Raw genomic sequence first — 25246 nt, 5'->3', positions numbered from 1 at the left:
ATGTTCGCATGATTGCACCATAAAGTGCACTTCGTTTCGATATTACTGAGGAATGTGCTATAACGTGAGTGCTGACGCAACGTCGAACCATAAATTACCCTTTAAACGCCAGTGTTGTCAACGGGCCTGGTAAGCCCACGATGTGCACACAACTACTACACTAAGCACTGTCATATTCTCGCTTTCTTTTTTTTCCCTCTCTTTTTTTTTCCTTTTCTTGCTCTCCTTTTTTTTGTAACATGTCTCTTCTATCATTTTTTATCCCCCTTACCCCTTCACACAGGGTAGCCAGCCGGTCTAAGAACTGGCTAACCTCCATGTCTTTCCGCTTGTTTTTTCCTTTCTACTACACTTACAAGAACACGTCGATCCACCTCGTAACGCTTGGCTCAAAGGCAAAAAATGCAGCATAGAACTACTCGCTGACTACTTCGCATGAAACCGATTCCCACAAGACGTGGGATCTACCGAATTTCTTTCTTTTTTTTTTTTTAAACAGCCCAGCTGTTTAAGCTCGCCGTTGGTCCGGCACGGGTGAGCAGAAATGAAGATAATCATGAACTGGCATGCGCTCTCTTCTTCCTCTCCTTCATGTTCTACTTCGCTCCCAGAACACACGCGCCAAGTTGTCCGCCGTGGGATGCAAAAACTCAGAGGGGCGAGAGAACGAGTACAGAGAGAGAGAAAGAAAGAGAAACGGAAAAAGTTATTGGCGAAAAATGTTTCATGGCGAGACGGAATTCGAACACATCTACCTGCGATCCCAAGGCGAGTGATCGTAACCACTCGGCTATCCCGGCACGCTTGCAGAGCATGACATAGCCATGTATAGTATAGTATAACAAGAGGGTGGGAGAGGGAGGGAAAGAAGAGATTATATATATATATATATATATATATATATATATATATATATATATATATAATATATATATATATATATATATATATATATAGTACTTTGGGTATGAAGATCGATGGGTCCGGTACGATAGATGAGTGAGAAGAAGGACTCACGTACGAAATGTAGTTTTATTAAAGTTTCGGCTGGTGGGCCAGCCTCCTGTCGGCGGCAAGTTATCTTTTCGTCAACTTTACATTCTTCACATTTATATCCCATATATATATATATATATATATATATATATATATATATATATATATATATATATATATATATATATATATATATATATATATATATATATATATATATATATATATATATATATATATATATATATATATATATATGGGATATAAATGTGAAGAAAGTAAAGTTGACGAAAAGATAACTTGCCGCCGACAGGGACCTTTTCGTCCACTTTACATTTCGTACGTGAGTCCTTCTTCTCACTCATATATATATACATGGGATATAAATGTGAAGAAAGTAAAGTGGACGAAAAGATAACTTGCCGCCGACAGGGACCTTTTCGTCCACTTTTCTTTGTTCACATTTATATCCCATTTATTACAAATAACATCTCCTATACTTTCCTTGGCATTACTGTCTGTTAGTTCTCATTAATGTTGTGTATAACAAAGAAAAACGAGCCCTTAAAAAACATCTTCTTTCCTTCATTCATAGCGAGTGTCGTTCTGGCAGGCTTGGTGCCTTCAGCTAGTATGCGAGGGATAATTGGTCAGCTGCCAGCTCGTAAAAATTTCACGCGCTACGTGACGCCAAAAAAAAAAGACAGAAAAAGAGTGTTTCATACTCGCCGCCATGGCTGCGATCAGCGGTGACTAACACTCCTAGGTTTAAATGCACACATATACCCAAAAAAGTGGTCGGGAAGATGACCGCCGCCGTAGCTCAGTCGTAGAGCATCGGACGCGTTATTCGAAGGTCGCAGGTTTGGTCCCTGCCGGCGGCAAGTTATCTTTTCGTCCACTTTACTTCCTTCACATTTATATCCCATTTATTACAAATAACATCTCCAACACTTTCCTTGGCATTATTGTCTGTTAGTTCTCATTAATGTTGTGTATAACAAAGAAAAACTAGCCCTTATAAACCATCCTCTTTTCTTTACACACACACACACACACACACACACACACACATATATATATATATATATATATATATATATATATATATATATATATATATATATATATATATATATATATATATATATATATATATACTATGTAGAGAGAGAGAAGAGAGCAAGAGAAAGGAGAAAGAGAGGAAGAAAGAAAGAGAAAACTGAAGAGAAATAAACAAAACTAGGCTGCCCAGCTCCGCACTTCCTTCAGGCTTAGCACCACTAGTGGGAAGCTGCCCTAATTTTTTTTCTTTCTCATTGCGTGTGATAGCTGTTACGGCTCATTCACGCTGGGGAATCCGCCGGCCACAGCGGCCGGAATTCTCGTGCCGCCGAAATTCCGCATTGTTCACACTCCTTACCAACCACACCGCCGAAATTTGGGCGCCTAGTAGTCATCGTTCCTTTGCTCGAAGGAACGCTGGCATGGACGCGCTCTGCGTTGTGTCCGCGTTTCGTTATGGCGAAGCGCATAAACAGGAGCAGGGTCGTCGAACTGCTGGGCCTGCTGGAGAGCAATTTTCTGGCGATGTCTGATGAGGGGAAACATGCACTCGCCGAACAAGAAACGACGCAAGCAGTTGTGGTTGGTTCGCCCTGATTTGCGAGACGCGAGAAGCTTCGTGGAGCCGAGGTAATGCTACCCGCTCTGCGAGATCGCGATGGTGTATTCCGAAGATACTAATCGCGACAACACTTGGCAGTTGTCGAGAACTGCAGGATGATTACGGAAGACTTCGCTGTCGCTACGGGCTCCGACGACTGTGATATCACAAGCGTGCCACAATTTTTCGAATGTTCGACTCGCGTTCCGATTGGTTCGCGGTGAGGGAATCCGGCGGCAGCGGCCGCAAAAATCGGTCCTCGACCGATCGGCGCGGAAAGCGCTTTTCCGGCGGATCTCGCTACCGCCGAATGTCTCAGGGCTCATTCACACTGGGGAATCCGCCCGCCACAGCGACCGGAATTCGCGCGCCGCCGAAATTCCACATTGATCACACCACTTAGCAACCGCGCCGCCGAAACTAGGGCGTCTAGTTGTCATCGTCCCTTCGCGCGAAGGAACGCTGGCGTCGACGCGCTCGGCGTTGTGTACGCGCTGCGTTATGGCGAAGCGCATAAACAGGAGCAGGGTCGTCGAACTGCTGGGCTTGCTGGAAAGAAACTTTCTGGCGATGTCTGACGAGGAGAAACATGCATTCGCCGAACAAGAAACGACGCAAGCAGTTGTGGGTGGTTCGTCCTGATTTGCAAGACGCGATAAGCTTGGTCGAGCCGAGATAATGCTACCCGTTTTGCGAGATCGCGATGATGTATTGCAAAGATGCTAATCGCGACAACACTTGGCAGTTGTCGAGAGCTACAGGATGATTACGAAAGACATCGGTGTTCCTGCGGGCTTCGACGACTGCGATATTACAAGCGCGCCGCCATTTTTCGAATGTTCGACTCGTGTTTCGATTGGTTCGCGGTGAGGGAATCCGGCGGCAGCTGCCGCAAAAATCGGTCCAGGACCGATTGGCGCGGAAAGGGATTTTCCGGCGGATCTCGCTATCGCCGAAGCGGATTCCGCGCGCTCTCGCCGCCGAATGTCTCAGTGTGAACGCGCCCTCAGTGTGAACACGCCATTACGGACATCGGCGATTACAGCTCGGCGGCGGACAACTGCGCCCCCAAAATCGGCTGTTGGGATCTCATAACGACTTTCGCTGTGAAACGCATGCTCGAACATACTGAAACCCATCTCTCCCCCCCCCCCCCCCCCCCCAGAAACGCCCCTGGATAGGTGACAGACACACAGCTTTAAATATATATATATATATATATATATATATATATATATATATATATATATATATATATATATATATAGATTAGTATCATCAGGCTGAGCCCGCTTGGCTAACCGGCACAAAAACAGTGGGAAGGCGTAAGAAGGTGTGCAAGCATGAGGAGAGAGAAAGAATTTCCCAGCCGCACACACTATGAGCGTTTGTGCTGCACAAACATAAACATTGTAAACTTACACAAACCTTTCCCCGTGTGCACTGGGCGTTTCAATGTCAGTATAGCCATTTAATTTACGGTCGTTCGTCCGGTATACAGTAGGCATCGTGATCTGGCAGCGTCCTGTTAGCCAGTTTGTAATAGCGGCAGCGGATCACTTTCGCCGCAGCCTTGGGCTGACGTTCTCGCGTTAGTATTCCCTTGCGGTTCCCGTAAACCCGATTGCCCTTCTGCGTGGTCATGAAGTCGGCAAAGTTCCACACGTGCTCGCCGAAAAAGAAGCCGCTCTCGCGCAGCTGGTCGAATGCCCGATGGAAGCAGCCCAAGGCTTCTGTCTGGAAGTCCTCGGTGAAGACGAAGACAGGGTCGGCGTGGATGCCGGGGATGGAGTCGGCTCCGTACTCGCTTATCATAATGGGCTTGCGGTATCGCTCCCACATGTGTTTGTACTCGTCCACGATCTGCGGAACGATGACCTCGGTCGAGCCGACGTCGCTGTACCAGGCTGGGTAATTGTTGTGCATAATGACGTCTAAGTGGTCGCCCTGCAGAGGGTAGAAAGGGATTGGTTTCTCCTTCGGTGTCGAAGCAAAAGCCCTTGTTCTTGAACACGAAAGGACATATTCCCTTTTTCCTAGTGTTGCAAAATGGTAATTTGGTAATCCAGCTAGCTCAATATTTGTGCGTTCTGCATGCACAGAAGGTCATTTGCAAGTCGAACATTTTTCCATTATTGTTATTTTAAAGGCTGCATGGGAAAATTTGTATGTCACTTTACCTTTCTAAATCCATGGCCAACACAGACGCTCCCACAGAAGAGATATGAGGAGATTTCAGCTATTGGTGGAAAGCATCGGCTACAGGAAGATAAACTTCGCGTAACAACAGGTTGAACTGTGCCGACGGACATTGCACAGATCCAGGACCTCCTTACCGCGAGGTCCTGGTCATACTTCTTGTTGAGGGCAGCAGTGATGGGCCGCGTGACATCCAGCTTGCGGACGTAGTCCGCTAGACAGGCGAAGTAGCGACCTGCCGGATGCTTGTTGGTGCTCGCCTCGTTGGCCAGCGACCAGAGGATGACAGAGGGCCGATTCTTGTCGCGTTGCACTATCTCCCTCATTCGCTCTTTGTGCTGTTCCAGCATGGTGTCGTCAAACGAGCTGCACCAGAATGAGTAAGCGAGTCATTGATTGATTGATTGATTGATTGATTGATTGATTGATTGATTGATTGATTGATTGATTGATTGATTGATTGATTGATTGATTGATTGATTTTGTGAGTTGCGTTTTGTATGGCTCGTAGCCAGGCAAGAGAGGTATTAAGCGGGGGACAGACGGTCCGATTTTCCATGCGATCCGACAGCCGACGCGACGGTGACGGAGAGGGAATGGTGGCTGTACGATGCTATGAAAGGTCACCATTCCGGTTTCCCCTCCGCCGTGTCGGACGTCGAATCGCATAGAAAATCGTACCATCTGTCTCGGCCTTTATCCAACGAACTGGCGTCAACAACGAGCTGCCTTGGCGTCGGAAGAGCGCGATTCGAGAAGCGTGTACCCGTGCGTTGTACTCGATCCATTTATTGTTGTCGCACGACAATGGACGTGCGATGACGAAAAAAAGAGTGGGGGGGGGGGGGTGGCAGAAAGAAGTGGCTATGGGCCGGTAATGCAGGGGTAGCTGCGGTGGAACTTGCTTTCTTTATGTCATTTCTCTCTCCCTCTTTTGCTCTTCCGCTGCTCTTGGAGTTTACATTGTCACGGGTATGGAACCCGTAACAATATAACTGCCATTAAAGATACACGTTAACCCTCTCTTCGAGAGTCGTGCCTCCTGCGACTCTCCGAAGAGAGTATAATGACCTCTAAAAGAGAGTGAACGTGCATCTTCAAAGGGAGTGAAAAAATAGTACAAAAAAAGAAATAAAGCTCAGACTGTGCGAGGGTCTCGTGATTTGTAATCACAAGCCTGCCTGTCGAAGAGCAGAGAAAGAAGGTGACGCTCACGTACGAAAGGGCGACAGCGGGCGCCTCATCGATGACGGCAATGCCCTGGGCGTCCGCCTGGTCCATGATCTCCTCGGCGTACGGGTAGTGAGATGTGCGAAACGAGTTGGCACCCAGCCAGTGGATCAAGTTGAAGTCCTTCACAATCAGTGCCATGTCTAGACCCTTGCCACGGATCTGCAGTAATCGACCGAAAGTAACGGTACGTCGTCTGCTATCATCGACGTTTTTGAGGGCTTTGAAGCAAGTGATGAACTTAGGAATGGGAGTGAAATATCGGCTAAAAGGAACCAATTTGTTCAAGCACACTAATACGTTACTGTAGGACTGCCGTCTTATAAAGATGAACGGATTAGGGCTTAGGTTCTTCAGGCATACTCAAAACCACGTTGGTTCTTGTATATGATTTCATACGAAGATGCATGTCTCAGACCCACGCAAAAACAACGCTGCTGACTTCTGAGCCCCCATCCCCCCTTCTCTCTTTCTCTGTCGTTCAGCTTTGCATGGCCATTAATTTTTATTCAGTGGCTACGATTTCGATACGAAAGACATCCAATATCGCCGCTCTTTTATTACGCATAATGTCCATTTCCTGAACGGACACGATGCACCGTCCAGGCTGCTCACATTCGAGTCCTCGTGCTTGCCGAAGCCCATCAGGTAGAAGGGACGTTCATTGATAAGCAAGCTGTCACTGGTGACCCGCACGGTGCGGATGCCTACTTTCTGGTAGTAGACATCGGTCGAGTCGCCCACCGTGGCTTCCACCTGCGCGGAAGAAGTGAAACGATGTAATTAGTGCGGACAAAATCGCAATAGCAGTGACGAACATCAAACGTAGAGCTGGTGGAGACGACCGCAGTAATCTATTTGTCCCTTTCGAGGGGTTCCCTCGAAAGGGACTTTTTCCTGTCTTCGGAAGAGACTCCCAGAAATATCTACTTCAGGTCCGGCTTTCGGGTGAGGCTGACTGGTGGCAACGGCCCAGTTAGCACCGTTGACGCTTCGTATCTGCTATCTGGGTTATTGTTCCATTGGGTATACATAGTTATGATCTAGCTGTAGTTGTGTTGAGTTTGTGAGAGTTATAATGGAAATGAAGATGGTGTCTCACGGTGATGATGATGATGAAGAAATGGGCAAGGGTGACGACACTGATGAGTGAAATTGTGCGAGACGAACTGTTTATTACAATAAAAAGATGTAAAAATCGTCACTGATAGTCCAGATTGGGTGCTATTGAATAATGAAACAGCCTGACTTCTCAGCTTTTCATCTACAACGCGTTGCGTTGCGCCTAGAAGTATGTTTTAACAGGGAAGCTGTTTAAGGCTGAGTACCAGCCGTGGCTGGCAATCGCTCAAAACTCGGCGGAGCTTTACAAAGCGAAGTGGAAGCATAACATATGTGGCCACGTAAAGTATATATAGGACAGCAAAAAGGGACGTGAAAAGGAAGCCAGGGTGTGATGTGCCGCGTCTCCTTTGAATGCCTTACAAGCGTCAATATGCTTCTCCACATTGCTCTGTTCTTACCAATAATTAATTATGGATGGCTATAGTTTGGGGTACCGCCACAAACGAAAACATCAACAGGCTCGCAGTGTTACAAGAATGTTTGGTTCGCTCCATACTCTTCACACACCGGTGACCTCTTTATGAGACACAGAACTATCCCAGTAAATTCCATCTTCAACTATAACATATGTCGCCAGTATAAATCTGGTTTAATGAAAAAATAAATAGCGCTCTTCAAACTCCAGCAGGATGACAGGCCACTTTAATAAAGTACAATACACGCAAACCATAAGAATGACAAATCGAGAAATGTCGCACAAACTGTGTTTAACACATGCTGAGGTACACGCTAACATTACCGCTTAATACAATTAGTAAAGAACAGCTTTTTAACATCACACAAGTTTCATTCAAACTACGGAGAGCGCTTGTCACAACATCTTTGCCATAAACTTGCCATAAACTTGACCCCAAAACGTCGTCGTGTGCTTATTTCGCTTTTGATGTTTGTGAGAAGAAAGGTTTGTGAAAGAGTCCTTTAAGTGGTCTGTGCAAGCACGCTTCTTTCTTGTAGGTGTATATGTGTATTTTCTTTTTCTTTTTGTAACCACCGTTTATGCTGACGTGCGTGTAGGGTGAACAGGACACCTCCAAGCTAATTGATCAGCTGCGTATTTCCCTGTTCTTCCGCAACATTTTTTTATTATTGCAAATAAAATGAATGAATGAATGAATGAATGAATGAATGAATGAATGAATGAATGAATGAATGAATGAATGAATGAATGAATGAATGAATGAATGAATGAAAAGGGTGAGGAGGAGTAATATGAGGGTCAGGAGGAGAGAAAGGAGGAGGGGAGAGGTGAGACATAGTATATATCCTTGAATAGTATAAGTATAGCAGGGGTGGGAAAGGAAAGTAAGGGTGAGGAGGCGGGAAATGAGGAGGGGAACGCCACCAGCTCCGCTGCTTCCTCAGTCTTCGCAGCCCTTTTTCTTGGGTCCACCCAGAGCGGAGGAAGCTAGGTCTACTTTGGTCACCGAAAGTTACGTTGAAAGCAACGTAACTTTCGCATTACCTGCCCATCATGGCAAACCAGCGCGCTCCATATGCTTAGTGCGCGGCGTTTGTACGTTGTCATCTTACCCTAGCTGTGTAGAGGTATCCTGGCTGGCTGTGCATGCCCACAGGCCACCACAGCTTGGCATCTCTGAGGGACAGCTGACCCGCACAGCCCGCGGACGAAGTGGCCGCGAGGCCTCGATCGTCCAACAGGACCACGCGGCAGTGGGACGTCCCGTTCTCGGTCTTCACATCAATCTTGAAGTCCACCGCCGCTGGAGTTGAGTGGTATGTACGTAAGGTCAGCCTTTGTGCAACGTTATTATACGATGCCGTTGTGCCGTGCCCATATGCGGTAATGCTTTGAATTTATTATTATTATGTTATTATTATTATTATTATTATTATTATTATTATTATTATTATTATTATTATTATTATTATTATTATTATTATTATTATTATTATTATTATTATTATAGTAACAGTAGTAGTAGTAGTAGTGGTGGTAGTTACTGTTGTCGCAAGAGTAACACTAAATCTATTAGTCTTTACAAATTAGGCTAAGGCTGGCAGTAATAGTATGGCCGACTGTTTTAAAAATTGTTGCGCATGCACACACAGGGGCTGTACGCGCACGCGCTCGTATCAGCGTCCCCTTTTTCATTCTATTTCAAACTTTGTTCTTTCGAAGAGGAGAGCATGGTAAAGACCGTTCACCTGAAAGCTATTGCCCCCTGCTTTCTTTGAGTACAGTGAACTACCTTGAGTGCTGCAAAACATTGGAGGTCACGTCAGTTGCATGTATGGATGTGTATACCTTTCCCATTTTCCCGAGGTAGGAGAGAGGCTGATCTGTAAGCTGATAAAAGTATGAATTTTAGGAAAGATTTATACTCCACCCCTCCCCCCCCCCATAATTTTAAAATTTTGCGTGTATATGATTGCACGCACACAAAAAACACACGCACGAATTTACAAAAAGAATGTGGGGATCGGAACACCCCCCTCCCCGAAATAAACCTCTAGCTACGCCCCTGCTGTTTCTTTTCCTCCACTTTTCTCGGCTTTCGTCAGCGCCACGTATAAAATACGCTGTCCACTTCTCCCATATCACGGCAGCGTGCGTATACCCGCCATGCGCCACAGTCTGTCTGCTGCAAAATCTATGTCAAACATAAACATTTAATTACCGTTTATCACCGTAAGCAAGGGACAGAATCCCGAGGACAAGAAATTCGTTTCATCACACAGGATCTCGCGTGATACTTTGCAAGGTCTAGAAGAATTGCGCAACCTGTTAACTCACCGAGTTCATCCGTGGCCTTCTTGGTCACGAAGAGGACGTCGTCTATGAAGTCGCTCGGAGTTGTGTGCAGAGTGACACTCCTGTGGATGCCCGCGTAGTTGAAGAAGTCAAAGGGCACGTCCAGCCGGTAGTAGCCCTTGGGATACCTAGTAGTGGATTGGCGTGGCAGTAAAACCGAGCGCGAAGTTCACTGATCCGCGCACCAAATTCACAAAGCGGTCAGCACGTAAGAAGGATTCTGGATCTCTTCACATCTGCTTTCTTGCTTAACATGTTTGATTTACTCTCGTGCACGTTTGCGTGAACACGATATCCCGTTAGCTAGAGCATATAAATGTTGCATCTTAGCTATAATTACGAAATCCGGATTCAGGAAATCAGAACTGGATCAGCGCATGCCCCTCTTCTTTCTCGGGGGCCTCCTCCCCTGACATTAAGACCTGATATCAGTAACCAACATGTCTGAGTAATGTACACGCTCAAGCGACATCCAAAGCAAGGAGCATAGATAACACTTACCTCATAGTGTCATTCGGCCGGAACAGTGTACCCTGGGGAATAGTTGCCGCGGTAAGCGTGTTGTTCACCGCAACGGTCAGCAGGTTCTTACGTCCGTAGCGGAGGACTTCCGTCACCTGAGGAATGTTGTCATGGTAATAAATAACAGCAATGAGAGACGTTTAGCGGACGCAGTACTCCTTCTCGTACTCCTGCTTCTCGTGGCTCGCAGCCCTTAATTAGCATAATGGTAATGGACGAACCACACGCAAGGAACCGTTACCTAATTAGGTCCCTCATTGCAGTCTACATCTACGCGCCTCTATGAGGAAAGGGTGATGAGCCTCACAATAGATGCACCGCTATGTGCTTGAGCGTAGCACCACGTGACCGGCATTCACGAATACCGACCAATGGCGCAAACCGTTCGCCCTCGAGCAAATGCAGATCAGCCGTAGCGTACGTCACCATTGGACAGGTACAAGCACTGTGGTGTCACTCTACGGAGGCAAAACGAGTTCATTGTGGCTTAAAACTGACAAGGAAGACGATAAGTACTCCGAATAAAACGATTGCTGGCAACTGTACCGTAGTGGGAGCAACTGTGCATTAAAAGTCTGACTCCGTTTTAGAGAGCCGCGAGGAAACAGTTGCATCAGCAAAGAGAAGTGGCCTATTGTTCTTAATCAAGTATAAGGACTCACTTCTGCTGAAAAAGGCAGATGGCCGCCCACATGCGACACTACAGGCTCCCCGTTCAGGTAGACCCTGGCCTCGTAGTGGACACCGCCGAAACGAAGAAATACGCGAAGGCCTCCGGGACCACTCTTCCGCTCCCAGCGAGCCGGTGCGAAGAACTCCACGTCGTACCATACCCATCCGACGAAGTCGCGCAGTGCCTTGCTCTGCGTTATGTCGTTGAAGCTGGACGGAACGGGCATCGGGATCACCGGCCCCGTCTGAAACGAGAGAGGAATAACATTTCTTATCTATACTTATTCTTTATGCCTTGCGCTGGTGCTGTCCATAGTGAGTGGTGCGGTCCACGATGTGTCTTCAATATTCCGTGACAGAGCATACGCGACGCAAGGCTTCAGATAATATACGAGAAGCGATAGCCTTAGAGCAACGCGACTAGTTTGTGTTGAGAAGGTTAGTATCCATATATATTTGCGACTGCAAGAATACACACACAACCAAGACAGAAAAAATGAGGTGACACAATAATGCGCCACTGCGTATATATGTTTAAAGACCACTGCAATGACTGACATATAAACCAAGACACGCCATTTTTCACAGCGTGTATTTTCGCCCTCTGATTGGTTGTGTTCACTGCGTTTTCTTACTGGTCAGTTTAGAAACACATGGCATTGCTTTGTGCCATCTGTATCTTACGTACAAGACTCCTCCCCTCCCACCCCGCCCCAAGAAAAGAATGGCTGATCCCTCTGTCATAGGAATCGGTATAACACTAAAATGAAACGTGTCTTCATATAAGTAGTTGAACGTTTATAGTGTATTGATATGTGAGAGCTTGTGCAATGTCAACTATTGTTTGGCAGATATAACACCGGTTGATGTGGACGCACCCACGTTGACGCGTTGTGGCACATTTCCGTCCCGACGACTTACGCCCACGATCATGATTTTACCCTTGCGGTCGCTGAGGTTGTTGACATATGGCTGGACGCTGCATATGGTGAATCCCGCACAAAAGTGGCATGAACAAGCACATATTAAACACTGGTACTCGATATGCACTCCTTCAAAGCGTCGTGAAACGCGCGAAGACAAACGCGAAGCGCGTCCTATCTTCCCTCTATTATAGCATCGGCGTGATTTTTTTACAGGGCGAGCGGGGAACGCGGTGCGACAGCCGAAGTAGCGATTAAAGACTACAGAGACAAAAAAAAAAAAAAGACTCGTCACGTACCATGACATACTGGCACACTATAAGCAGCCACGAGAAGAATACCCACCATCACACAAACAACTAGACAGATCTCAAGAAACAGATTGGAGAAGATTGCAAACTAGAACTTTCCCAAATCCAGTACACTTAAACAGAGTAAATTCCAGACAATACCCAGAAGCGAGCTGTATGCTATGCAATCACGAACACGCAGATGTGGCACATATCTTATATGGAAATGCACACGGTTCAGGACAATATACAAAGACGACAGCATAGGGCCGGACCTTCTCGAGGAGCGATGGCTAAGCGCTCTGACTATACTCGCGGACAACTTTTCTTGGCATTGAAGCGAAGGCTACAGAGCACGGTGTAAGAAAAACAATTTAGGTGTGGACACTCCGCCCGACGGCGCGTCCACATAATGTTCGCCTCTTTCCTCCTCTCGGCCCCCATGTCGCAGCGCCTCCCATGCAACCGCGGCCGGCGCATGTACTATAGAGGGTTTCATTGTTTACTAACACAGGCCCAGGACCGCTTCCGGTTTCCTGCGCTGGCATAGGCTAGCAGGATTGGCGGGGAACAAAAGCCTTGGCGAGTAGCCCGTAGAGTTTCAACACTTTTCTCCCTGTGTCTAGCAAAATATTTGAATTAATTATTCTTCTAAGCTACACACAACACTAAAAGAGCTAGTCTTTAACTATAAGCGCCTTTCTTTTATGTGAAACTGGAAAAAGAGTATTCCCTTACTCTGACAAATCTTTAAAAAAAACGCTTTACGCTTCGGTGTTGCAGAATAATAAATGAGGTGACCGGAAGTTTCTTGGGGTACACCACGTGCTCCTGCTATCGCAATCTTGAAACCGTCTATAGAAGACGAGCTGCGTGCGTAGCGTCCGTAACGGCGTTGCGCACGTGATAAGTCAGCGAGCAGAAAGACTGCTCACGCGCTCAAGCAAGACGCCGCGCTTTTACGTACGCAACGCTGTTAGGGACGCTATGTGCGTCGGGTGCGCCGTTTACACCGTGGCCGTATGAAAACTCGCCGTGAAAAAATGCAATGAGGTGAAAAAAAAAATGAAGAAAAACGCGCGTTTGCCTCGTCGCAATAGGTTTCTTAAGCCCCTATGTCGCAGCGCCCCCCACGAAACTGCGGCCGGCGCATGTATTAAAGGCGAACATTATCTGGACGCGCTCTCCTTCGCGGCGGGCGGAGAGTGTCCACACCTAAATTATTTTTCTTACACCGTGCTACAGAGCCACAATGCACGTATCCTACCGCTAATGAATGTAGTCCCACAATTGCGTCCGTATTTTCTGCGTGAGATATATAAAATGCTCCTTCATTTTCTACATGTAGCTTTTTGTGACGGAACGCAGCGCACACAAGCGACATATCTGCATTTCTTTTACTTTACGCGTTGTCACTTTACGTTTTTGCGTGCGTAAAAAAATCGCGCTTTTTACCCGTACCTTAGACGCTAAGCAGCGTTTGCGTCGAAGTGCAACGCTAGCCATCACACTCCACGGCGTTACGAGACGCGCGCCAAACCGGACTACTTCGCGTAGCAGTACATGTGCAGACGCTCCGCCCCCGTAGCTTTCCCTTCAGTACTCAAAACCTGGGAGGACTGGGAGACCTCGCTACGCTCCACGGGCCCGGCAAGGCAGAAGATCGCCGCCCGCCGGGCTGCCAGCGTCATGGACTTATTAGACATGAACGTTTGAGTGTGGTGGGGTCGCGCGGGGACCCAGGGGGCCTGGGAGGTCCTGAATTCCCTTGCAATAAAGTTTTTTCGACTCGACTCAGTGCCAAGAAAAGATGTCGGCGAGTATAGCTCAGATCTACAAGAACAACTCTGGGCAATCCAGCGGGCCCGGGCAGCGGTGGAAAGGCTATGCCTCACCGCACATAATGCCCGGGTGGCCTGAGCCCGGGCCGGCAACCTTGCAGGTGTTTTTTTTTTCTTAATAAAGTTTTTTTCCGTCCGTCCGTCCAGGCGAGCGTCGGAGAGTTTTTTTTTTTTTTAATATATTGATGGATGCTATGAGCGATGGATGGATGGATGGATGGATGGATGGATGGGTGCTATGAGCGTCCCCTTTATAACGGGGCGGTGACATGAGGCTTGAACTGAAGCTGCCGCTCAAGGTGTGTTAAAGCATTGACAAAATTACGCTTCTCCTAATGAAAACGCACTGAATGGAACGGACCGTAACAACGGCGCGCGGAGGCCACGCATTATTTCACTCTACCGCTTCCAGACGGCAACACCATCCCGCCAATCAAAAGCACTGTGAGAAGAATGTGTGACAGATAAAAGGCGCATTCGTTTAACCTCCTTCATGTGCTTGATGGTAGCGGCATCCTGCGTCGATCGGCGTCCAGAAGCAGCCTTCTACAGATGAAGCAATTTTTAAGAAGCCTGCAAACTGTGATACTTGTGTAGTTTTTATTTTCTTTTTTTTGTTATTTGTTCGGTATATATTTGTTTGTCACTGTTTTACGTATGTATACGTAGGCAATAAAGAAGAAAAAAAGTTTGATGGTAGCGCAGGGGGTTAAATGCTCGCTAGCCGTCGCCGCGGACCGCGAGGTCGTGGGTTCGACTTCTGTCAACAGAACTTTTTGTTATTGTTTTTTTTTTCTTTGCCATTTGATCGCGTTTGTTTTGCTGACATATTTTCGTGACGGAAATACGTCATGAAAGTCTCCGGTGGACCCCGGCATAAAACACTTTCGTGTTAAAAGAAATGACAGGGCATCTGTCCTGTTCGTGCCAACTGTTACTTCTTTTTTTTTCCATGTTGTACGAAAATATTTCACTAGCGACGCTTAAAACATCGACCAGCAGGACTTTCTTTATTCTTCTATGAGGTCTCGCCTTCATGTGTCGCGAATGATGTCTGTCAGGCTACTTCAGCGTGTCAGATCAGGAAAGCGGAAAGTCGCAAGAGACGCAGCGTAATCTCACGTATGAAAGGAACGAAGAAAAATACCGCAGGAAATTGCGCGCACAATTGTAGCAATACGAGCCAATTGTGACTCAATTTATTTGCGACATCGTGAAGTAGATCCGCCGCTCTATCTTGCATGAGACCGTGGAGCTTGCGCTACGTTATTTGCACACGAGCAACCTCTTACGGGTCATTGCTATCGCATATAGTATAGTGTTATCAATGCTCGAACGTTTCCTGTCCAGCGGAAAATGCACTTTCGGCGTAGCATACAGCTCGTTCGTGCACCATACTTGATTGCAACCGTGGTTCATTGTGTAGTCGCAAAAGCTTATATTAGCATGTGCGGGAACTGGGGCTGCAACCGTCGATCTATACCTGGAATGACTGAATTAAATTATTATGTTTTACGTGCCCATATGAAGTTATGATTATATGACGCACGTTGTAGGGGGTTCAATCCTAACGAAGTTGGCCACCTGGGGTTCTTTAACGTGCACCTAAATATAAGTACATGGGCCTTCTTTTTCATTTCGCCCCATCGAAATGAGGGAGCCGTGGCCGGGAATCTAACCCGCGCCCTTGTGCTTAGCAGAGCGTTGCCAAGGTCGCTAAGCTATCCCAGCGAGTACCTGTAATGTGAGACGGAATGCTTTCGATGCACATCGAATACAACTGTGCTTTAGAATTATCTGCAGTAGTGCTCAGATTGTACATAGTATTTTCGCAGGTAACATTAAGAGAGAGAAATGATGAATGAAAGTATATGAGCGTACGAGGAGTGAATTTTCCGAATCGAGTCCAATACTATTAATTGGGAAAAATGACCTGCGAATATTACACTAAATACTGAACATTTTCTCACTTTTAAACAATGTAAAATGTTAAGTGGAGTCCTCTTGGTATAACAAGTATTTTTTTTCCTCATTACTTTGATATATTCACGCGTACAATGCTCTTGACAACTGGACGTCCGTTCAACTTGTAAATGATAGGCAACACCTTTCAGCTATCTGGTGCACCGTGACAATGACGAAGCAATGACGCAAGAGATCCACACGTCAAGGCTAGCACGTAGATTATAGTGTTCGTTCATGCAGACAAGTGGGCTGCTCGTCTTAAAACCATCATGGACGTGCTTCATTGCTAAAGGTATAACTTATGAATGTATATAAACGCGAAAATAATTTATCTTTCTTTGCCCTCGAGGACGCAAGTCCGGGGGCCTGAAAAACAATTGGTCCCGACTTCCGCATGTCTCGCCTGCTGCGCCTGCCTTCATATTACCACCACGTGACACGTTGTACATATAGTGCAAAAGACAGAGGTCTACATGAATGTCACACTTGCAATATATATTTCGCATAAGGGCTTTGTTATTTACATCTGGCAACGATTAGGGGTGCGATCCACTCTTCGACGCTATTCTAAAACACAGATAAGACGAGCTGACAACAGAAGTGCTGCGGGAATCATTATAGGACTCTCTGTGTATGTATGTATATATATATATATATATATATATATATATATATATATATATATATATATATATATATATATATATATATATATATATATATATATATATATTTTTTACGTTTCGGCCGTGGGACGAAACTTTCGGCCGTGGGATTTCTGACGAAGGCTGGTCCTACGGCCGAAACGTAAAAAAACCTTTCTGTTTTTCGACGTGTGTCTTCTTTTTATTCATATATATATATATATATATATATATATATATATATATATATATATATATATATATATATATATATATATATATATATAAGATATGGTGTCAGGTTCCGTGCATCCATACTGAGTTCCCCGACACGCGATTCTTGTGAAATGCCTTGGCTCAATACACAGGCGTGCGCACGGTTCTCAGGGCAAGTTTCAACGCACCCCCCTTCCCCTCCATATTGGTCGTGTTATAGAGAAAACAAGTTTTGCAAAGAATGCAAAAATAATAATAATAAAAATCTTTACATTTATATCATAATCACTACAATACAGTTAAAGACTACAAATAATGTCCCCTCTGCCTTCCTTGGCTTCATAGTCTGTTCGTTATATTGGGTTGTATCTAACAAAGAAGACGAAGAAGAAGAAGAAGAAAATGAAAACCGCACAAGGTACTATGAACGCCACAGAGCTGCATAACAGTATGCACGCTTCTGTTTCTGCTTGTGTAATTGGGAGCATAGGCGTGCGCAGGGTTCCCCATCAGGGGGCCGAAGGTTCATCGTAGCACGCCCGCCCTACTAATTCAATGTACGAGGCAGATTTTGCGCCCCCCCTCCCCTTAGGTGACTAGGGGGGTCAATGTATGGATCAGATTTTGCACCCCCCTTAGGTGATCGGGGGGGGGGGGCACCCCCCCCCCCTGCCCCCCTGTGCACACGCCTATGCTTGGGAGGACACGCAGTTTTTGCACGATGGCGAGCGTCTTGATAGAATAAGAAAAAAAAAGGAAAACATGTGGCGTTCACAGGCTTCTGACAATCACAAGTTGGGGAAATTATATGTCCTGTCGTCAGTGACACTCATTTGCCGGACGCGAGAATATTGTCCTGTAGATGTCAGCAGGCCACTTATTAAAGACGATAGTCTTTCTTGGGGAACTTAAACGCAGAAATTTTGGTCTGTCTGTCTGTCTTTCTGTTTGTCGGCACGTCCCTCGATTCAGCCACTCGGCCAAAGTTGAACCACTTGCCCAAGGGCCAGCCGTCTTGAACTGGTATGGCTCTTCATACTTGTGAACGTTGTCGATCAAAAATAAATATCATGCCTATCTGAGGTGCAACATCACTAGGTAAGTATTAGGTGGCGTGTTCCTTTAATAGAAAATGCATACCTACGTAATTTTAAGGACCCTAGTTTCTTAAGCTGCGCTGAAAATGCATAAGAATGGAAGCTTGAGCGAGTTGGTATGCGTTCATCTTTGCCTTCGTCGTCTAGTGAGCGCTGTTTCAACAAAGCTGAAAATGCGACTGCGCTGAAATTTGCCTTCCTCCGTGCCCTTCGCACGAGCTCATTGTTGTGTTTCGGTTTCGGTTCTGTATTGCACTGTACGAATGCCATGGGTTGGTGTTGAAAAACTTTAGTTTTGAGAAGGCCAAGAAGGTGAAAAAAATATTTAAAAAATGAAAAAGCAGCGTTGTGGGCGGCCTTCAGGCTGCCGGTTGTGGGCGCCGCTCTGGCGTTCCTGTTTTACCCAGGCGACGTGTAAATAAAAGAGTGTGTGGAGAGTACTTGTTGAGTGCGGACGTTTCTCTGCTTCAGCGCTTCGCGCCAAACCGCGTTTTCGGGCTGGCTGGCGTCCCCGCCGGTCGCGTTGGTCACCGCCGGTCTTCGCCTGCTGCTGCGCCGGGACTACCAGCACGCCACACAGCACTCATGTTTCCTGACGTATTGCCAGATGGCGTCCATATCTCACACAGCGCCTCTTCTATCGTCTTTACACGACATTTGCAGCGAAGCACGCAGATACGCGGCCAATTTTTTCAGCAACGCTCAACCGCTTGTATTTTAACGCGATAGCGTTAAAGAGCTCGTATCGCAGAAATTCCGCCGTCGGCGTCGGCACCGTTGGTTGTGAGCGAAAAATCATCATCTTGTCCGTGACCGAAAAATCGAAAAAGCTGCAAATAAAATAAATAATAAAAATGTTGTGTCCGAGTGAAAATCGAACCCAGGCCGTCTGCGTGGCAAGCAGCTGTTCTACCACACAGCCACGCCTCTGCTTAGAGCTGCATTGAAAGTAACTTTGATGCTTCCCAAAAATACGTGTCCTGTATACAGGTGTCACAGTACGAGATGTAATATGGCAGTGATATTGCGTGGTACAAGCGTACATTGACATCGGGCGTCACACCACGTTAATATCATAACGACTTGGTGGTTTAAAGACAGCCACCCATTGCAAAAGGCACACACATTACTGCGCCTATTCGCTTAAGACCCCGTAGTGGGTACATCGCAGCTTCTAAAAAGGTTCTCGCGCATAATTGCTCCTGGTTTAAAGCATGCTACCCATTACATAAGGCACACACCTTATTGCGCGCATTCTGTTAAACACTCGTAGTGTTCGAAGTGCGCACTAGGGGCAGGATATCGCTGTCGCGTTCAACTCTTAAAGGCGAAGCTTAGGCGTCCCCCAATTTTGAACTCTTTGTTCGCCTATATTAGTCCATATCAGCTGACGATAGCGGACTGTCGGCGCTTGAGCGGCTCTCCGAGGAAGAATTCATTTCGTATAGCGATACCAAGTCTCGAACGGTTAACGAAGGCGTTCCCGCTAATCGCCAGTCGCGAAAAAGCCTCTCGACAGAGCTGCATATATCCACCGAGGTTGTAGACCAGGCACGTAGGCAAGGGGGGGGGGGGTCGCCCCCCCCCCCCCCCGAAATTCGTCCAGCCTTTTATGTTCCCGGGCAATTTTTTTTCTTTTTGCCATGAAAAGACTTTCTTTCAAATAATTAGGCCTTGCCCCCCCCCCCCCCCCCCCCCCCCCCCCGAAAAAAATCCTGGCTACGTGCCTGTTGTAGACCTCCGTCTTTCAAGAAGGTCCCTGTATGTCCACCCCATCAAGGTGAATCGTGAACTTTGTTTTATCTGTTCGTTTACAGCCAGCTGTCGATAAGTCAAGCTTTTGAAAGCGCAAAAACAACACGATACCACGAAAGAAGAACACAGAACAAGCTCTGTATTCCCTTTTCGTGGTATCTTGTTCTATATTTTTTTTTGCGTTTTCAGAAGCTGTGGATCAGCACCAACAAGCCCGACCTCAGTGCTTGATGAGTTAAGGCCGCGTGACCTCGATCCGGAAGCTGCAATGAGTTCCTGCCTGCACATACATACAGGACATAATATTCCGGTAATTTCCACGCGTCGCAAGCATGCCTGTGCGCGAATTCTCTTGCGAGCTGTCTTACTCTATTATATGCGTGTTTGCAAAGCAAACCGACAGAGACAAAAAAATATTGCGACAAATCTTCCTAAGGAGAACTGTCAGAGTACTCGAAGCTTTTATTGGGGTGGTCGATGCCGACGCTCCGAGTGTTAATTTGTTGTATAAGTACGGATAAGTACAGCAGTAACCAATGCTAGTCAACAATAGCCTGGGCTCATATCGTGCGAGCAAATGCGGTAGCCTTTGCACAGGCCTTACGACCTTTTTCAATATTAATTGGTGATGTAGTGTATATTCAGTCCTTATTATAGTTTGACATGATAGCTATATGAAGTCTTAATTTTCATCAGTAGAGACCTTGTACCCAGTTTGCGCTCGGAAAATGATATTTTCTTCCTGATGTATAAACTGCATTTCATTCCCCCTTTTACGTCATGAAATGCCGCGCGCCTGTAGTGCGGACCATGTGAATTTGCTTCCTACACGCAACAACTTATCTTTTCGTCCATGTCCTCTTCTGTATTATTTCCGCGTCACATGTAATTTAATTTACCGCATGCTTTTATACGACTGTATTATCTGTTTCTTATTACGGCGGCGACTAACAAAAAAGAAAGATCGAAAAAGAAAGTCAAAAAGAAAAGAAGCATGCAGCTGGCATACTACCGGTTTAGCACCGACTGCCATCAGCGGTTCGAATGCAGCTGCCAGAAAAAAAAATTGAAGTTTTTCTTTTGTGCGTCGTGTACGAGGGGCGCCACTTCAAGCGCAGTTCCGTGAACTCTCGGAGTCATCCGAGCTGTATATCTTTTAATGTGCAACAGATGATTGCATTTGCGACTATAATGGAGAAGGTGCATTGCATGCAGGATATTTATCCAACTTTTTTTTTCGCCAGATTTTGCAAAAAGAAAAAGACAGTCACGGTCCAATAGATGTATGTCGACACTTGCCCTATCAAGTGACCGACAACAACGCGCTGCTTTGCTTGCAGCGTATATGTGATATATGTAAATCAGGTTGCCACCAAAGAAAACCTTTTTGGTACCACCACACACACACACACACACACACACACACACACACACACACACACACACACACACACACACACACACACACACACACACACACACACACACACACACACACACACACACACACACACACTTTTTTTAGGCAGAAGCACTGCATTTGTAAGCACGTAGTGCGCCTAATCGAAGGAAACATTTATTTCGGTCGTCAATAGGTTGACGGAGAAGCGCATAGAGGTTGGCTCGAACACAGGAACTTATATGGAAGCCAGACAATCTATCCAATGCGCGACAAAGTATGTCATGATTTCGGATATATTGCATGCAAATCATATTCTGTCCGGAAACTTGTGGTGTTTTCTTGCAGATGCAAAGTGTAGTTATTCATGTAACTCGCGCAAATTATAGTTACTGATGGTAAAATGTATTGTTGGCTTAGTTGACTGCCTCGTGGAACGGCATCAGAGCACACAATGGACAATCATAGTAAGGAGCGATCGCGAGGCGAAGATCGCATTTGAAAGTTTTCTTTTTTTTTTTTTGTGATCGCGCAGTACACATGCTTGTTTGCAAGCAATCGACCAAACGTACACACCAGCAAATGAACAAATAAGAAAAGCAAGCCTACATAATGTACTTTCATTTATCATATACGTCCCCATGAAGAGGCACCAAACCTTAGCTTAAAAGAGGCAATAGCGACACTAGATGCACCAACGTGCGCAACCACATTCTCCGCAGTGGAAATTCTAACCTATAGATGTCCAGAGATTAAACTTTTTTCTGTTGTACTTAGGATCTTTCAATATGTCATTCAGGCGATTTGGCATTCATATGGGTAGAACAACAAATTGAAAAATATAAATCAATGACCGCGTTACGCAGTTCCATTGCAGCCTATACTCCAAGTGACCTGGCCATATCAACTCGTCATACAAGCGAACGAATCTTTGCACTACCAACGCTCCATCTGGTCATCAATTGAACTTGTGAGCCGTACAACGCCTCCACGCGTGGAAACATCATCTACTAGATGTGCCTCTATAAATACGTATACATTCACCGGATGCCCATTAACACAAGCCTGTCCATGGACGCCTAGATGTGCCAGAGGACAGCTGCGATGTTGCATCCACGGAGGCCACTGTGCTTCATCAAATCGACCGAGCAAACTGTCCAGAAAAGGCGCTCATTTACTGTATACATTGTTTTCAATTTGTTCCCGTGCAAGCGGGGTTAATTCATCAGATGAGACTTTTTTTAGGGGGAAGCTCCTTAAGGCGGCACCCGTTCGTCCCTCGTAGTCGTAGTAGTCGTAGTCGTAGTGCGTAACCAGTCGTAACGCTAATACCAGATCTTGACCTCCAAGGTGGTGCCGGTGGGAGATTTTTCCTGTGCGTTGTTGAACAATAAAAAATTCGCAGCGTGCGCGTTAACTAAAAGCCGAATTCTTCTGTCTCTCATTCCCCATTAGCAGCCATTGGCATGTTCCAATAGGAAACGTTAGTAGAAGTAGAAGTGTAAGTGTTAGCTAAAAGCCGACTTCTTCTGTCTCTCATTCCCATTAGCAGCCATTGTTTACCTCCAAGGTAGTGCCTGGTGAGATTTCTCCTGTGCGTGATTAAACAATAAAAATTTTGTTCAAAACACCATTGATTGATGAAATAAACCAACGAAAGACGCCAGATGTTTTGTAAAAGCAAAACGAAAGAACGCCAGATGTTTCTAAAGCAAAACAAAAAGACGCCAGCTGCTTAACGAAAGACGCCAGATGTTTTCTAAAGCAATGGATTTCTAAACAATAAAAATTCACAGCGTACATGTAAAATTAAAGTGAGCTGCAAGTCGTCATAACTCATCGAACCTTTAGTATAAACGCGCCCGATCTCACGTCGGTGATGATGTACTGGGCAGAATTCACGGAAGATTCACGGTTTACCGATGAACCTCCGCAGCTTCGCCCACTCATCATCATTCACTCCGTGGATATGCTGTTTTCTTTCCGGTGTGAGATGTCTAGATTCCAGGATGATTTTACACTTATAACTTAAGAAGCCCGAATCACCCTTGCGAAGCTCTGCTTCGAGTGTTTATTAAATGATTAACCTGAATGACTCACATTTTGTTGACTTATGTCGACTTCACAAAAAGCTTCGATGCTTTGACTCAACAACTATACTGATTTTTAAACTCGGCAAAGTAAATCAATTGACACAATAACGGGATGTGTTTGCCGCTTTTATGTGCATTCGAGAACCTTGAACAGTTTATAAAGATGCGTTGACTAGACAAAAACTCGTGCCTCTTCTTGTTAAATTAACACGTACTCTAAATATCTGTTCCGAAATCCAGCAAAAAATGCAGTTATACTGCCCGCCTCCGTCGTCTCCATTCAGAATGCATGCCACCACGTACTTTGACCGCACTATATATAATCACATTTACTTAAATTAAGCAGATATCAGGATAGGTTAGTTCTGCATGTTCTTGTATCACGCTATCGCAAATTTGTTGTTTATAACCTCTTACTAGCTGTTGTCACTGTATGAGGAATTTGATTTTTGTCGATTTTACGCACTTCTTTAACGACTGAACGGCCTTTCAATTAAATATCATGGCAATTAAATAAATGAAATGGAAAACAACCGTGATGTTGCTGGAATATCGATCCTGATACCTATGTTCACAGCCACTTAGCGCAGTGTTAAAGGTGCTCTCCATTGTACCCATGTGTGTGTTTTAGATGGCTGCTGTTACTGAGGAGCGTGTGAACTCGCGCATTAAACAAAAAAGCGAAGAAAGCAAAAGGCAGCGATGAAATGGGCGGAGCCACGCGCCTATACGAACCAGTGAAAGTGGCTGCTGGAACCATTTCTTGACGAAGCCCTCCTCGGGATCACAATCGCTGGATGCTCGGAAGTTCCACACCCCGTCGAGGAGCTTCACCTCCCTTGTCTCCGACTCGCGTGGATACAGCGCCGAAACAGCGCTGCATGCAGCCAGGGCCGCGAGCAGCGCCAAAACACGTTGGATGTTGTCCGGAAACATAGCTATCCTCTCATCCGCTGACAGCGCAGGCGAACCGACTCTTTGCGAGCAACTGAAGCATCAGTTGAAACTCGAGAGCCCGTATCCAGTCTCGAAAGCCTTAGCTTATCGCAAGCGCGTGGAAGTTTATTTTCTTTTTTTTTTTCCTGTCTTTCGCTTCAGATGTTCAGATAGCCCATATCGTTGCTCCGGGAAGGCTCATTGGAAAATTGCTGGGTCAGCTGTTCCTCCTCCTTCCGAGTATTTCTTTGGCGGCATCTATTTGAACAAGATCTCGCTCCTCTCGTATACGTTTGCGTCTCTGGTGACAGGCTGTAGCAAGGAGTTTCTGGTTTCCAATTAAAGTTGGAGCACCGCGCGTGTACAAATATCGTTTCAAGCGGCTCCAGGGTCAGCGCAAAAGCCTATATGTTTTCTTGTGTACAGACTTCTCGAGCAGAGCACGTGTTTTCGTTGTTGTTACAATAGTTTGTCGGCAACAAACCCACAAACACAAGCGCGTACTTCTTTTTAAGTATATTTTTTTCCCATTTTGTCATTCATAATAACGTGCCATTCACAATAACAATTTTTGCATTTATAGCGGGGCTGCGCGAAAAAAACACGGACGAAGAAAACTTATCTGCGCATGGGCATGCGCAGATAAGTTTTCGTGCCTTCTTTCTTTTCAGCCGTTGTGCGTCTCTTCAGTTGTTAGTCGGCGTTTGTGGTGTCCTGACTTCTTTCTTGTGTCCGTGTTTGCACGCCCTGTCTTTTTAGAATGAATACTTACCAACTAGCTCAGCTCTCTGTTATTCTATTCTTGGGCCTACCTGATTACCCTCCTCCCTCAAAAATTAAGGGAGGAGGGTCAGGATATGCGGACCCCCCTTCTGGATCCGCTCGTGATCAACACACACGAGTG

General features: G+C 45.9%; 1 protein-coding gene across 1 annotated transcript; it reads right to left on the bottom strand.

The window, feature by feature from the left end:
• Window positions 1–4133: 4133 nt before the first annotated feature.
• LOC119388338 (beta-glucuronidase) lies at window positions 4134–24373 on the bottom strand. Its single transcript, XM_037656042.2, has 9 exons — window positions 24142–24373; window positions 11174–11428; window positions 10491–10606; window positions 9972–10117; window positions 8747–8937; window positions 6707–6847; window positions 6081–6253; window positions 4999–5227; window positions 4134–4609 (listed from the first exon to the last, which is right to left on the bottom strand). Exons 1-9 carry the CDS (start codon window positions 24340–24342, stop codon window positions 4139–4141), a joined length of 1923 nt encoding a protein of 640 aa, XP_037511970.1. The 5' UTR covers window positions 24343–24373; the 3' UTR covers window positions 4134–4138.
• Window positions 24374–25246: the final 873 nt, after the last annotated feature.

The sequence above is a fragment of the Rhipicephalus sanguineus genome, chromosome 3 (assembly GCF_013339695.2).
Source record: "Rhipicephalus sanguineus isolate Rsan-2018 chromosome 3, BIME_Rsan_1.4, whole genome shotgun sequence".
NCBI lineage: Eukaryota > Metazoa > Arthropoda > Arachnida > Ixodida > Ixodidae > Rhipicephalus > Rhipicephalus sanguineus.
This window is presented reverse-complemented; position numbering and strand designations above follow the sequence as displayed.

Bases quoted from the DNA above. Each gene is read 5' to 3' on its own strand.
- LOC119388338 (XM_037656042.2), bottom strand. From the start codon at position 24,342: ATGTTTCCGGACAACATCCAACGTGTTTTGGCGCTGCTCGCGGCCCTG. The intron at 6,848-8,746 runs GTAAGATGACAA...TCTTCCGCGCAG, and splicing joins GATACCTCTACACAGCTAGG to GTGGAAGCCACGGTGGGCGA. The intron at 5,228-6,080 runs GTACGTGAGCGT...ATTCTGGTGCAG, and splicing joins GCGCCCGCTGTCGCCCTTTC to CTCGTTTGACGACACCATGC.